The sequence below is a fragment of the Chenopodium quinoa genome, unplaced genomic scaffold (genome assembly GCF_001683475.1).
Source record: "Chenopodium quinoa cultivar QQ74 unplaced genomic scaffold, ASM168347v1, whole genome shotgun sequence".
In the NCBI taxonomy this organism is placed as follows: Eukaryota; Viridiplantae; Streptophyta; class Magnoliopsida; order Caryophyllales; family Amaranthaceae; genus Chenopodium; species Chenopodium quinoa.
Window position 1 is genome coordinate 2,706,327 of NW_018745461.1, and position 15,128 is coordinate 2,721,454.

General features: G+C 33.8%; 2 protein-coding genes across 2 annotated transcripts; both read right to left on the reverse strand.

Moving 5' to 3' along the window:
- Positions 1-5,224: 5,224 nt before the first annotated feature.
- Positions 5,225-7,621, reverse strand: LOC110714842 (acetylajmalan esterase-like). Its single transcript, XM_021893394.1, has 5 exons — positions 7,360-7,621; positions 6,582-6,794; positions 6,323-6,468; positions 5,628-5,901; positions 5,225-5,446 (listed from the first exon to the last, which is right to left on the reverse strand). The coding sequence occupies exons 1-5, from the start codon at positions 7,619-7,621 to the stop codon at positions 5,229-5,231; spliced, it is 1,113 nt and encodes a 370-aa protein (XP_021749086.1). The 3' UTR covers positions 5,225-5,228.
- A 1,506-nt stretch (positions 7,622-9,127) lies between these two features.
- Positions 9,128-10,578, reverse strand: LOC110714794 (Werner Syndrome-like exonuclease). Its single transcript, XM_021893348.1, has one exon. It carries the CDS (start codon positions 10,024-10,026, stop codon positions 9,301-9,303), a length of 726 nt encoding a protein of 241 aa, XP_021749040.1. The 5' UTR covers positions 10,027-10,578; the 3' UTR covers positions 9,128-9,300.
- Between the last annotated feature and the right edge of the window lie 4,550 nt (positions 10,579-15,128).

Consider the following 15,128-nt stretch of genomic DNA (forward strand, 5'->3'; position numbering starts at 1 on the left):
TTTTATTGTTATTTTTCCTAATCATGGACAATGTTTTGTTGAGCACGGAGTATGTGATAAGCTTGTAAGTGTCTCGTTTTTGAGATTAAAAAGGGATTTAGAATTATTGTTTCTTTTAATTCTTGTGATCTTAATCAGCTTTGTTCACGAACTTGAAATGTATTTAATTGGCTAGAGGTGTAGCAATTATTTTTCTTGTTGATGGTCTAGATGAGACCGGGTTGATTTCCGTGCTTATTAGCAGAATAAAAAGGCTTGACTTAACAAAGCTAGAATGGTCGTGCAAGTTTGAAGTGTAAGTGCCCCACATGAGGTAAGGATGAGAATTAACATTCTATATGTCTTTAAACACTATTAATATTATGTGAATATTAGTATTGTGGGGGTTGCAGATATGTATCAGTTGTTTATTTGTTTAGTAAGTATTTCACCCAAGAATTTGGTTTATACTCCCTAATTTGTTACCTAATTCATGATTATTTTCATGTGGTATCTGTGATGTGGGGGTTTCCAATAATAAAGAATTGACTTCTAGATATGTTTCACATAAAGCATGAGGGCTTGTGGGAATGTGGGTGATATGTATGCTGAATATGTGCTACGTTTATCATGTACGAGCTTGATATGTTAAATCCTTGAATTTTCTCAAGTTTATGTTTTCCTATGACATGACGTGTTAGTTTTTCTCGTACATAGGATTTGTTCTTGCTTCCTAAGCTTTATCCTGCCAGTAAAGTTGATGAGTTCATCATCTAAGGTGTATTAGATTAAAGCTTAAACTAGTTATGTATCATCTTGGGTTTTACTTTCTTGATCGAAAGTTGTATGTAGATGGTTTGTTGTGTGGTATATATATTCATGTAGTGATGGATGAAACTTCCTGAACTATATGAATACACCTTGATTAACTAGTTGTTGAAAGAAGCATGTTAATACTAGTGTTCGCTCCTTTGAGTCTTATATGCTTGAGAATAGTATATCTTGCCTTTCTATTAGAAATCCATCTGTTGTAAGTATCTTTCAAGGTGAGTTGAAAGGTGGTTTATTGGAAATGGGCTAAAGGTAAGATACTATGTTGTTAGGATTTATTCTGTAAGTTTGGTGCTGACCATCTCTTATGACTCACCTGGTTTGTTCTAAGCTTGTCTGATTTGCAGTAAGGTTGCTTAAGCTTCCTAGCATGATTGATTGTAAATCAAGGGTGTGTATTTTAAAATGCATGCACAGGTGACAACTTAGAAGATGAGGTATTTTTTGCTCATGATCTTATATCCTTTGTGATATGTATGGTGAGTGGGGGGTTAGATTTGAGTACTCTAACTTGTTATGTTAAATTTTTCTTGGCATGTGAGTTGAACTTCTTGATGCATGTGATGTTACTATGGTTCGCATTGATGGAGTTCATTTTCTATAATGATCATAAGTTGTTAACTTCACATGCATGTTGTTAATTGAGATAAAGATGTATATGTGTCTCTAAGCCAAGAAACAAGTACAAGATAATGTGATAAGCAGAATGGTTCTAGGCAGTATGCCAATGAACTAATAAAGGTACGCATCAATCTCATTATTGTGATGTAGAGAAAGTGGTTTGGTAAATTATATTTATCATGTCTAAGCCAGAGTTATTTTTCATGATTTGGCCTTGATGTTTGATTCAAATGTGCTAATGTTTTGCAATCTAAATGATGAACAAACTAACAAACTATTCTTGACGTGTAGTGGTTTTGTTGTGAACTATATTGTTCATTCTGTTTGTCAAGAGAATATTACTCAATTATTGTTTGAGTTTCAGATATTACAGGGATGGAGGTTAAAGTGAGAAAGTTTCTCAAGTACCTATCCAGTAAATTCTAAGAGACAATGATTGAATGAACAACGATGATTAGTTGAACCTATTCAGTGTATGGTTTTTACATGATGAAGGGTGATGCTCTATTTCGAGTGCGCTGCAAAACAAATTGTTGTACACTATCCATTATGAAGAAAATGTTCATTAGATTGGATGACGTGGTCAAGAAGATGATTGTTGAAAAAATTAATCTCTGGAAGTTTGTCCATTGTGGGGGTAAGTTGATCCTCATGTTCTCTACATTATTTTTCACAAGTGTCTATGTATGTTGTCAGGAACTATAGATGTAGTGACAAAGTTAGACAGATCTTGTGGAGATGATACTCATGTTAGAGTACGTGAAAGCAAAGAAAAATCAAGCAGGTCCTTATACTAGGATGTAGCACAGGTAAGTGCTTGATTGTCTAAGAGAATATATTTAAGATCCTGTGGGGTATTTTAAATTATTCTAGTGACGAAGTTTAAAAATTGAGTCTACGTCTTGAAGTGATCTGGCTTGATAACCCTCTAATCTATATGGTTATGAGATGCTTTGGTAGACTTGTTGCTTGATGTTTTCAGGTTGAGCTTTAAGTGCTCTTAATATGTCCTTAACCCAGATTGGGTGGTCAACTGAGACAACTTACATGGACACACCGAAGTGTTTTAATTTGTTGAACTTTTGTTCTGAATGGGTCTAGAGCCTTGTTTTGGTTGACTCATTGTTGGATTTAAACCATTTATGTTTATTGAATCTATAACCTTTTTCAGTGGTTTGTTGATCAGGTGGATTCAGTAAGGTTGAGCGTGGCTCTTAATGTTATTTGTCCAGTTATTCTTTGAGAAGGGATTGATAATGGTTCTTAAGTGGATTTAAGACCGTAAGCCCAGTGGCTCTTAGAGTAGGATTGATAATGACACCGAAGGTGGAAGGTTGAGCATTGCTTGCTCTTAATACTACTAGACCAGTTGCTTGAGAGTAGGGAATGATAGTGATCCTTAAATGAATTAGAATCACTAGCCCAGTTACTACTCGAGTATGGAACGATAGTGGTACCGAATGACTGAGGTTGGGAGTATCCCTTAATGCATCTAGCCTAAGAGATCATTGAGCAGTGGATTGATAGATGCACCGTCGAGTTGATAGGGTTGAACGTTTCGTTCTTAATGTTCTTATTCTATTGTACAGAAAAATCTTGGGTTTGCAAGGTGCTTGAATGTGTTTTAAGCCTACAAGGAAAGACCCTAGATGTGCTGGGAATGTGTATTTTATACACAGACGGAACACCTACATGAGTACGAGGGGTGGCATCCTTCAAGGGAAAATTGTGGTGTAGTTTTCCTGAATTACTCATGAGAGCCAAAGGTGTAAGCCAAGATTGGCGGAGTTGAATAAGCTCTAAAGTCAAGGTATGTGTATTCAAGGTCCCTTCCTCGTTCCTAGGAGTTCAAATCTTAGGATACTCACTAGGGAAGTGTTGAAAACCTTGTGCACTAATGTGTTAGTTCAAACCTTTGGATACTAGCATTTAAGTACTAAGACTTTCATTTACTGTTCAGATTTCATGTTGAAGATCCGCTTGCATTAGTGGGGGATTGTTGGAAATAGGTAATGCAAACGGATGCTCGCGCCCGATCGGGTGGCCCTCGCCCGATCGGGCGGAGGTGACCAAGGAAAATAGGAGAACTCTCGCGCCCGATCGGGCGGCCCTCGCCCGACCGGGCGGCGGACTCAAGTTTTTGACGAGCCCGATCGGGCGGCTTCGCCCGATGGCTCGCCCGGGATGGGGTTTCTAGATCGCCCGACCGGGCGATGTTTGCCCGACCGGGCGGTGTTCGCCCGATCGGGCGCGACACCAGGTCTGGAGAAACTTAATCTCGCGCCCGATTGGGCGGCAGCTCGCCCGATCGGGCTTGCTTTTTTTCCTAGGTCGGTTTTCTTTGCGTGTTTCCTTTTCCGGGACTCATATAAATACGAGTCTTGCCTTTTCATGATTTTCATTTTTCACTTTCTAGCTGAAAACACAAACCTACCTTTGAGATCTGAACAGTTCTTGAGCAATTCCACTCTTCGGGTTCGGGTGCACGAATTACTGGGAGAGTTGCGTTAAACTTTCGGGGCGTGCGTCATCAGGAAACCTGTACCGGTGGTGGCGTATTTTGCTTCTAAGGCAGTGGATTATAGTTCTATGGCGCGACTGTGAGTTTGAGATCTTCAATCAAGTATTTTCCCTTTCATCTTCTCTATTTTTTGTTATTGGAATCGACAGGTATTTTTACCAACATCTTCAACCATAAATATGTTACGAGTTCTAGTTCCCTAATTGCACTACATAAATCACACTACATTTTCTCCTAACATTACATTTTATGAAGTAAATTATCACGTTATCTTTTGAATAAAAAGATGAGCAATAGTTATGATAAGCAGGCATTGGTGATGTTTATGGTGGTGGTTCTTGTGCACGTAGCACACGCCGTGGAACAACATCAAACGATCGCAGACTTTTCTTTGGAGATCGAAGCAGAGGTGCAGGAATGCCTTCGTCGCGTCGACGCTGTAGAGGAGAAGCTCAACAAGGACTTATCCGAGAATTCACCGGAAACTGTCAAAATTGCTGCCGCTACGAGGTTTATAGGGTTGGAAGAAGAACGCAAGGCATGCTTTCCTATTAGTAAGTTGATTTTTAATTAATTTTAACATTATAAAATAATTTTAAAATTATTAAATCACAGCCGTTCAATTTTCAAAATTATGGTTGTCAATTTTCTCTAGTATTTTCGGTTAATTAGTTGATAACTTTGCTTAATTCTTGTTTGTGTAGTATCATTAATTTGCGTGCGTAAGTGTGATGCATGCCTATATATGCTTGCTTATATGTAGTATATGCCATTTTTTTATTTAACATGTAATCAAATAAAATTATTATGTGTGACATTTTCTTAAGTTTAATAATGTTGTATTACACCATGGTTTGAGGTTTTTTTTTTTTTTTTTTACGTACGTAATACTACGTATATTGTCAACGATTGCTTTATTAATGACTTTTAATTTCAATTGATATAACGTTGATAGTTTTGATTAAATCTAATCACATCAATAATAATGTTATGCGAAATCATAATAATTCACATTAAAGTAACTCTTGCTAATCACCGTAATCTCATATTACTTAATTAATTGTCTTCTATGTGATTATTAGGTAAAGTGGTCATACGGGCCCACACCATATGACTAGCCACGTATAAAACTTTATATTCTAGCATAAACAAAAATTATACGACGAGTAACACAAATATGGAGTAATAAAATCAAGGAAAATACGAAGTATTCTATCTTGTATATTCACAACTCCGTTTTTTTGTTTTGTTGAAAACAATTCCTCTATGAAACAAATCAAGCTGCTTTGGAGATGGCAGGAAGAATGTTATGTTGCAATAACCAGTCCGCCATGATTTTGTAAGCACGTTCAGTCATATGAATTCCATCCCAACTTACACTCTTGTCAGGATTTGGACACACCGGAACCCCTTTAAATCCACAAATTTTTGTTATACCGAAATTGGCACTATTATCACCCATTCCACAACACGTCCTTAGTGTTTCGTCGAATCCTGCATATATTAACGATTACTTAATCGTTGTAACCCTTTGACTTTTTTCGAATTAACTAATTAAGTAACATGTTATTTGCTTAACGTATCAAAAGTGAAAATATTAATAATTAATTTAAAATTTTGCATTGACATGCGCAAAAGTGAAAAGGTGTATGTTACTGTGAAAAGTTAAACTAACCAAGAGCAGTGGCGTTTTGAAGGAGTCCTTTCATGGCATTAAAGTAGTCAGCATAGACGATTTTAACCAACGGGTGTTCCGCTTGAAGTTCCTTAAGAGTTTTTTGTAGGAAATTGTTTTGGAACGTGCTTAACTCAATCAATTGTTCAACACAGTGTAGTTCATCATACAATGTTGCGTTGTTAGGTGGAAACATATAGAGATAAATTGGCATACAACCGAATAAAAAATTTCCAGGAACGACAACACGAGTTGCACCAAAGTTAATTACTTCCTACATGAGCGATATACAATAGTTTAATTAGAATATACTTCATCCGATATTTTGTTAAGAAGTTCATGTAAAGGAAATCGTTGCAATATTAAAAAAACGGAATAAGTATTGTTAAACGACCAACACAATCAAAAGCTTAAGCTGTTGTTGAAGTCGGTGATAGGTTTATATATCCTATCATGCCCCTTTAAATGAGAGCCTATTATTGGGCTTGAAGTGTGGATATAGCATGAGCCCTACCATACTCACCGTTTAATATTTCAATTTAAAAGGAGGGGTGGATGAGATTTAAACCCGTGACATTTGTGTCTCTTAATTCCAGACCAACTTAACCATCAGATTAACAACTTAAGCTAATGGTTGAAGCCCAGATCAAGTATGATATTAGCATAAACAACAAATACTAGTACAACTAACTTACTTCAATGGCGGCTTTAACAGCCCCAATAACCTCGGGTACCATACCATATATGCCTTGAATATTTTTCCTTTCCATTACAGCATAGTTGATGTCATTGCCACCGGATTCAATAATAAAAAGCGCGTTGGCAAGCTTATTTTTGCAATCTACATACATACAAATACAATTAATCGTTATTAATTTTAAATTTCATCTGTATATGTCATATGATTTTTTTATTAATGAATTGATTTAGTTATAAAAAAAAAAAGTGTATTACCATTTAGATCGGGACAAATGGAAGTAAGATAAGACTGGAACCAGTTAAGCTGTACTGATAAAGAACTCCAGGTGAGAGGTGAAATAATTCCTTTAAGTGCTAAGGTACCAGTGGTAAGAGCCGTTGACCCAGCAACCGCGAAGTTGACTCCATGACTAAAGTTACCAGCCTTGTTTAGGTATGCATCAAGGTATGGGAACTTGAAGTATTCGGCTGCATCATTGCAAAAGAATAAACATATTTGTATTAGAAACTTTGTTATAAGACTTCGCTACTTCATAAATACTTCCTATGTTCTATTAATTATTTGGAAGATACGTATGTATTATAAACTCACTCTATATATGTACAGATGTACTACATATACAACATCAAATGCATAGTAAGCATGAAGATGGTGCAAAAAAATATTAAGAAACTTTCCTCAAAAAACTTATTAAGAAACAAAGTAAATTATTTTTGGGCTTCAAAGTCTATCGTTACAAAAGGTGATGAAGTGTGCATTGTTTAAAATTTTAAAGTTTAAATGAGGACCTTAATGATTATATATGTACACTTAGGTTGTTTTTAGCCATTTATTTAAAGTTAGAAATGTTTATTTTGAGGTAAATTTAGGTTATTCTTTTTTAACTAATTACAAGTTATCTAATAGATAAGTATTACAATCATATAGTTAATCTTGGATAATATCGATTACACGGAAGTATTATTAAAATATGATGATGTGATGCATGAGAATTTGCCTAAGAAAGCTTAGGAAACAAAAGCACATACATACCAAAGAAATCAATCATAAGACGACCATTGGAGCAACGTCCAGTTGCTTCATGGAAGAAGTCTTGTCCATATGGAAGTGAGGCAAAGGGTGAATGTTCACCAATGAAATTATCGCGTATTAAATTACCAGTATCTGAGATCGAGTCTCCAAATTGATAGATAGCATCGATTGGAGGTTGAACTTGACCTTGGATAACATGGAGCGATAAGGCAATAGCTAAAAGAAATACAAGATTAACATAAGTTTTTGCATTATTAGCCATTGCTATAGATATAAGTAATTAGTGGAAATAAACTAATTAATCTAAGAGTTTTCAAATGGTGATTTCAATTATTCTTTCCCACTTAACAAAAAAAATTAGAATGGGGTTTTTAATTTAATGGGATAACAATACTATTCTTAGTTATAACCAATTTATTAGTACAGGTAATCAAATATTCTAAAATCATAATTAGGATTAGTCGTGTATTACAACATCATCCAACAAGAAGTTGATAAATCATAAAGAACGAAAACAGACGTAACAAAGACAACAATACCCACAAAACAGAACAAGAAATCTTATTGTGTTAACATTTTTACAAATTATGCAAGTTTGAAAGTGTAACTGAACTATATTCCTATTGTATCATTCAAAAGTAGTAGAGCTTATAAAAATGAATAAAAAAATTAAAAAAAAAAAAAAAAAAAAAAAAAAAAATTGGCCCAAAAAAGTATCAAGTTCGGGCAAGAACTCTGGGTTTGATTTTGGAGCCAGTATTGGGCCTGCTTGATAATTATAATGTAGGCATTAGAGGAAAAAAAAAAAAAAAAAACTCCCTTTTTTTTTTAGAGGATATATTCGGTAGCCATGTAGCAAGATGGGAGTTTGCCTCAAAATTGAAAATTTATCTTGATTTAGGAGACCATTTGCAATACAAATAAGCAACTATCGTTGCCAACTAGAAAGAAAACAACCAATGCAAAGGAAAACAAAGAAAGAAAAAGCTAAAGGCTAAAAGCTAAACAGCTAAACAAGGTCATAATGGTTGGAGGATAATCACACCACTTAAATCCTCCAAGGCCCCAATAATATGGCCTAAAGATCTACCGAGGTTGACTCAAAACACCCTATATTAGCAAGTCCATCCACTACTTGATTAGCTTGAAAATAATACGGAGTAAAGATCTTTTTCTTTTCACACCGTGCGTCCGTGCCATCATAAAATAAAATATTAAGTAGAATTAAATTTGAATTATCCCTAATTTATCTTATTTGAATAGCAAAATATGATCTAAACCAACAAATACTTGTACGACATTGTGTTTTTTACTTTTCTTCCATCCATTAAACAAGAACAAAAAATTCCAAATTTTGCTTTAGTTGGTTACAATAATTCCAAATGAGAACATTTTAATCCAAACTCCACAAGATTATCACCATGATTGTAAATCAATTCCAAATAATTTCACCAATCATATTTTTTTTTAAAAAAACACACAAAAATATCCAATCAAACCATAAATTACATCAGCAAACTAAACATTACTCGTGTTACACTAAGATACAAAAGAAAAGAAAAAAAAAAAAAAAAAAACTCAAATCATCATCATATTAACCTAACAATTACTTAATCGAACACCAGTACACCACAATTCCAATTGGATTAACATCTTTAATCCAAACCCCGAAAGTTCACAACATTAAGTAAGATTATCACCATAATCATAAACCAATCAATTCCATAAATAAAATCATCAAAATAACAAAAAAAAAAAAAAAAAAATCCCAATTTATCCAATCCAATCATACTAAAAACGCAAAAAATTAAACATTACTCAAGTTACATTACATTAGAATTCCAATAAACCAACTGAAACCCATCTTAATAACCTAAGAATTACTTATTAAACAATAAACACCACAAATTAGTTAGAAAATTTCACTAATTAGAAATATAATTAGTGTTGGTGGTGATGTTGAATAGCCAACAATTTCCTAGCAATTTCAAAAGACAAGAAAGCATCAATACAAGCATATTGAATCTGAGGATAACTCAACCATTCAGTATCCCACCTACTCAGAGTCACCCTCTTTGGTTTCTGAACATCAACCTCCATTAAAATCCTTGCTAGTTCTTTCAACCCCATTCCTTTTCTGACACCTGGCACCCTCTCCACCGCTAGATGCCCCAGATCGACGGTGTTCTTCACTACTAGATCGTAGTCTATCAGAAGCTGTTCAACATCGGATCGAATCCCGACCCCAGCAAAGAGATTATGCTCGTTTGCGAGGAAATCGTAGAGGGTTTTTGGGATTGGTTTTGGGCAGTGGAGAATTTGGAAGATCAGACACGTGTAGGTGTTTGATTGGTTGCCGGCTCCGCCGTGTGCGGTGGTTGTTGTGGTGGTGGTGGTGCAGAGTTGGATGGTGGAGACGGGGTTGTCGTAGCCGCGGCCGAAGTTGGGGCGCCATTCGATGTCGAGACCGACGATGAGAGGTGCGGCGGCGGAGGTGGCGGTGGGGAGGGCGGCGATCCAGGAGGTCACCACGGAAGGGTCGGAGGTGACGGTGGTTTTGATGAGGTGGTTGCCGTAGAAATTGACGTCGTAGCGGTCGTTGTTTGGGTTCGGGTTCGCATCAGCAATGGTGATTGTTGCTGGTGGTGCTGCTGTTGCTGCCGCCATGGTTAGGTTGTTGGGGGGGGGGTTTGGAGGAGAGAGAAAGTGAGGGAACGACTGAATGAAGGGAGTTTTATATAGTTGGGGGTGCCGCGAATCGCGGGGTTTTGGTGGGGGACGACTAATAAGCTTAAATATAAGCGAGGTTGAACGGGTACTGACACGAGTACGAGTAAAATATAAGAGGGGATGGGAAGTTGGGAATGAAGGTTATATGGGCAATGTGGCTAATATATACTCAACGGGTGAAGGGGTCATTTGTGAGAGTGAAAGTGAACGCGGAATAAGACGATGGGCCAAGAGTGAAAGTGAAAAAGTAAGGGCTTGAAATTGATGTTGGTATTACCGCGTAGCTTTACTCTTCCTTTGCATAATTTTGAGTTTTAACTTTTAAGCAAGGAATCAAATTGAAGATAGAAGCAAATCGGGAATAAAGCTCCGGCAAGGTGGCCCTACGATGAAATTCTAGTCGGTGTTGCGTGTTCTACTGTTCAATTAAGCAATTATAATAAGTGTATCGGGATAATGTGACAAATAAGAGATTGAAGAATATCGTTTAGTGAAAAGGGGAACAATATTGTAAAAATGATTTCACACCATCCGATATAGTAATATCATCATAATTTCCTTCTACAATTAGGCAATTAGCACGACTCTTGCACTCACGTACAATCAACAAATGGAGATCATGATTCTTGTCTAAAACTATTTTGAGAGAAAGACGAATGTGTTTGTATGTTGTTTTATGTATAGAGGACTAAGAAGATAAATAAGCTAGCACTAAGGATCATAAACAACGGAAAAGTATTAAGGGTAGAAATCAACTCAAATATGGAAGTAAAACATGGGATAATCTAAGGCAACTATATATTATAACGTCTTAATGATCCCGCAAATAATCATATGCCAAATATTTTGCAATTATTGAGATACGTATAGAAATAATAAATAGACTGTTTCTAAAAAGGAGCACAACTGGTTGCTATTTCTTTTATTTTTAACAAAGAAACAGAGTAATATCTAACTAAGAGGGTCATCAAAAACTCGTTAAAACTCTATTAGATATTACTATACATGTTAGTCACTAAGCTATTACCATACTACTTGTCATTCTATTAAAATTAAGTACTAGTATTACTAATAAGGGTTTTTAACTTTCTTTTATAGAAATATATAAATAATACATTAACTCGGAGCATCACATAAACCTAAAAACTAACTAATGTTTATATCTATGTATAAAAAGCGAGAAATTCTACAATATCTATAATGGAGGAAATGGACATTTAGACAAGTACTTAGTTGACATTCCACAATACTTTAAATACGCGATATTATATTGCTCATGATTTTGCCAACTTGATTTTAAGAAGAAATTGATGAGAAGGTGAGTCGAGAGACAGAACGAACATTATAAGAATAATAAGCACCATTAAACGAACATTATAAGAGTAATAAGCACCATTAACCCGTGCTACAGAATCCACATTAAAAAATTACTACGTAGATGATGATGCCATATAATGGTTTCGATACATGGTAATGATGTACACTGGTGACTCGTACAAGAATATGGAATGAAGTACTACCATTACTTTAAAGAATCGAATATAAGCCGCCTCAATGGACATAAGCTGTGTAGAATTTTGATTGTAAAATCTAAGAACTCCTTCACTTCAACTTGTTTTTGTCGAATAATTTAATTTAGTTTATCAAATTATATTTGTTGAACTTAAATTATTATTGCTGAACACGAATTATTTTTACCGAATTGACTTTTTTTTAACTGATTCTCTATTATATTTCTTCTTTAGAGTTACTAATCTTTGCTATATTAAAATTATTTTACTGAACTAAAATTAATTTTACTTAACTGAATTTATTTTTGCTGGCCTGATATTATTTTTTACTGACCTGAAATTATTTATACTGTTTTTTTTTTTTTTTTTTTTTTTTTTTGTTAAGGTGAACGAATAGGGCCTAAGTTTATATTATTGGGCCCTTGTAACAATTGTATGTTAGTTACTTGTATAAAAAAATTTAACACTTATTGGTATTATCATTAAATGTTTAAGGAAAATTTGCAAATTGCACCCATTTAAAGTTCGTATTTTGCAAATTGCAGCCATTTAAATATTTTTTTTGCAAATTGTAGCCCAAAAGTTCATATAAATTGTAAATTGCAGCCCGATTCAACTTTTTCATCGGTTTACAAGTTGAAAAATGACCCCTAAAACCTTTACCGAAGATTTTTCAACATGTAAACCGATGAAAAAATTGAATCGGGCTGCAATTTACAATTTATACGAACTTATAGGCTGCAATTTGCAAAAAAAAAAAAATTTAAATGGCTGCAATTTGCAAATTTTCCTATGTTTAATTATAATTTATGAAACATACGAGTTATAAACTAAAAATTCGAAATTGAGCAAGTTATGAATTAGATCGTATTGTATGAGATGAGATACCAGGTAACCAGGTTAGAATATTAGATTCACAATTTCACACTCTTTCTATCTACTCAGTCTTGTACACAGTGCAACGATCTTTGCTCTCAGGTGAAATCAAATATACAAGTAGCTAAAATTGATTTGCTTCTCAAAGTAAAGCTAATATTCAATGAACTTGACTCAAATACCCAATTGAGTATATGAAGAGAAAATCCCTAATTATTGATTTATTTACAACCAGATATGACCCTGGAAAATATAAGTTTATCTTCATGATAAACTAAAAAGTATTTATCTAATAACATTTCTGTAAATTAATCAACAACTTTTATTAAATGGAGGTCCCATAACTATTGATTCCACTAAATATTTGTTGATTTATTTACAAAAATGTCATTAAATAAATGATTTTTGGCTTTTTGCTTATCTTAAAGACTATTTGGGCTCCCTCAATATAATTATACTTTGTATAATTATATTTCACCAAAAATATGACCCATAATAGAATGGATTTGGAGTTGTGACCTTAATTTGACAGATTTGGATAGCTGGCCTGAACCATAGCTCGAATGACCCATTTGGACATGACCAATTGATAGGAGCTAAGGCCCAATGGCTTACCTAGCCTATCAATAATCATCATGTGAATTTGGCCTAAAATCAACAATTGAATAAGGAGTTAAGGACCCACCTTGAGGAACTTCCAAAAGAAATCATAAAAGCTACTTTGTTTTCCTAGTATACTAATCAATTAATTATCCAAGTTACTTAAAGAACTTGATCTCATTTTAACATAATCCAAACTACTTTTATAGGGTCATAAATTAATCAATTAAGCACTTTAAACTGTAGTATTAACATTATTAGTACTTCGTGGCTAAATCCAAATTGACACTCCCATCAAGGAGATAAAATAAAAGGACCAAAGCTAAGGGATCAATGAGAAAATCAAGTAATGAGAGATTATTTTGCTAACATTTTGTAATTTTTTATTTTAATTTACAGTATTATGCAACAACTTATACGAGTTCATCTCTCTCTATCTATGACACTCTCTATTTTCATCAATTTCAATCCCTTCTTAAATTTAATAAACCAATATATGAAGTAGATTATTTTATTATTTTTAATATCATCTTAATTATTTCTCTATAATTATGCAGACACGTCCAAAACAAGTTTAATGACTTGTAACTCAATCAACACTATCAAAGCAAGAATAATGAGAATGACATCCAAATAAACCAATTAAGCAATGTGTTCAATAACCCCTAAAAAGTATAAACACATGTGTTTACACAATCTATAATTAATTAATTAATCACATATATATAAAAATAACATGACACTTCTTAAAAGTAGAATTATTGGCACATAAATAGTACTACTTGACTACTTGTACAAGTATAATGGTCTAGCTAAAAATGAGTTGCCTAATCTCTTTCCACCATTCATTTTACTCACTCTCACTCTTAATTAATTTCATCAACTTCTTCTTGTCAAAAAATTTAATAAATTTCATCAACAAAACACAATAATTATTACTAAATATTTTTTTTTTTTATAAATGGCAGAGCATAAAAACCCATCAAATTCCGGCAAATCCACATCAATTCCGGCAACCGTAGACGGCGGATCATCCGAAGAAACCACCGTGGAAATCCGCCAATCAAAACGAAGAAAAAACTGCCCAACTTTCTCTCTCCTCCAATTAAACAAAAACCAATCAAATTCAAGCTTCAACTTCAGTTTTCCCATTGATGAACTTAGTACTACAACTCCAGAAGTAACTCCCAAATTCGGATCCTTTAATTCGGGTAAAGAATCGGGTCATGGGTCGTCGGAAAATGGTCATTCTTGTCAAGTTCCGGGGAAGAACAAGGAGGGAATTACAGAGGTTGAAGAAACTGACAAGATTTGATGTTTACATTTTTTTAAGAAAAAAATATTGTTATTATTTAGAATGATTTTTTTTTTTTGTATTTTAATATTTATAGAATATTAGTCATGTCACCTAATCTTGGTTAGGAAATCAAGGTCTTTTGTAATGGAATAAGCATAAGCCACAAAGTAATACACTTGAAATTTTTTTGGATTTTATTTGCTATCTTCTTTAATTTAAGACGTGTTTATTTTAGTTCAAAAAAAAAAAGTGTTTTATTTAGCAATTGGAGCTAAGTTTGTTTAATTAGATGAGATAATGAGAATCGATATTAGCTTTAGGGTTTTATTATTGTGATACTTTAAGTAACTAAGCACTTAGCTTGTATATGTGTGCGAGCATATGACACAAACTAGCTTAATTGGTTAAAGTTTTGACGTATATGACATGACATCGAATCTCAATTACATTACTGTATTACTCTTGATAAGACTTTCTTTACATCGAAAAAATATACTCGTAAAATAATAAATATACTCTCTAAGCTTAAATTATCAACTAAACACTTTATTCATTAGGTTGAATGGTTGATTGTTACAAATTAATAGGATAAGAGAGTTTTTAATTCCATTGAGATTATGTTTATCCTATATATTATTAATATAAGATATAAATTTTATTTTTTATTTTTTATTTTGTTGGAGAGGAAATAATGTGATTTCATATTATATAAAAATCAATAATGTTCACTTGTTTTCAATTTATTATGAAAATTT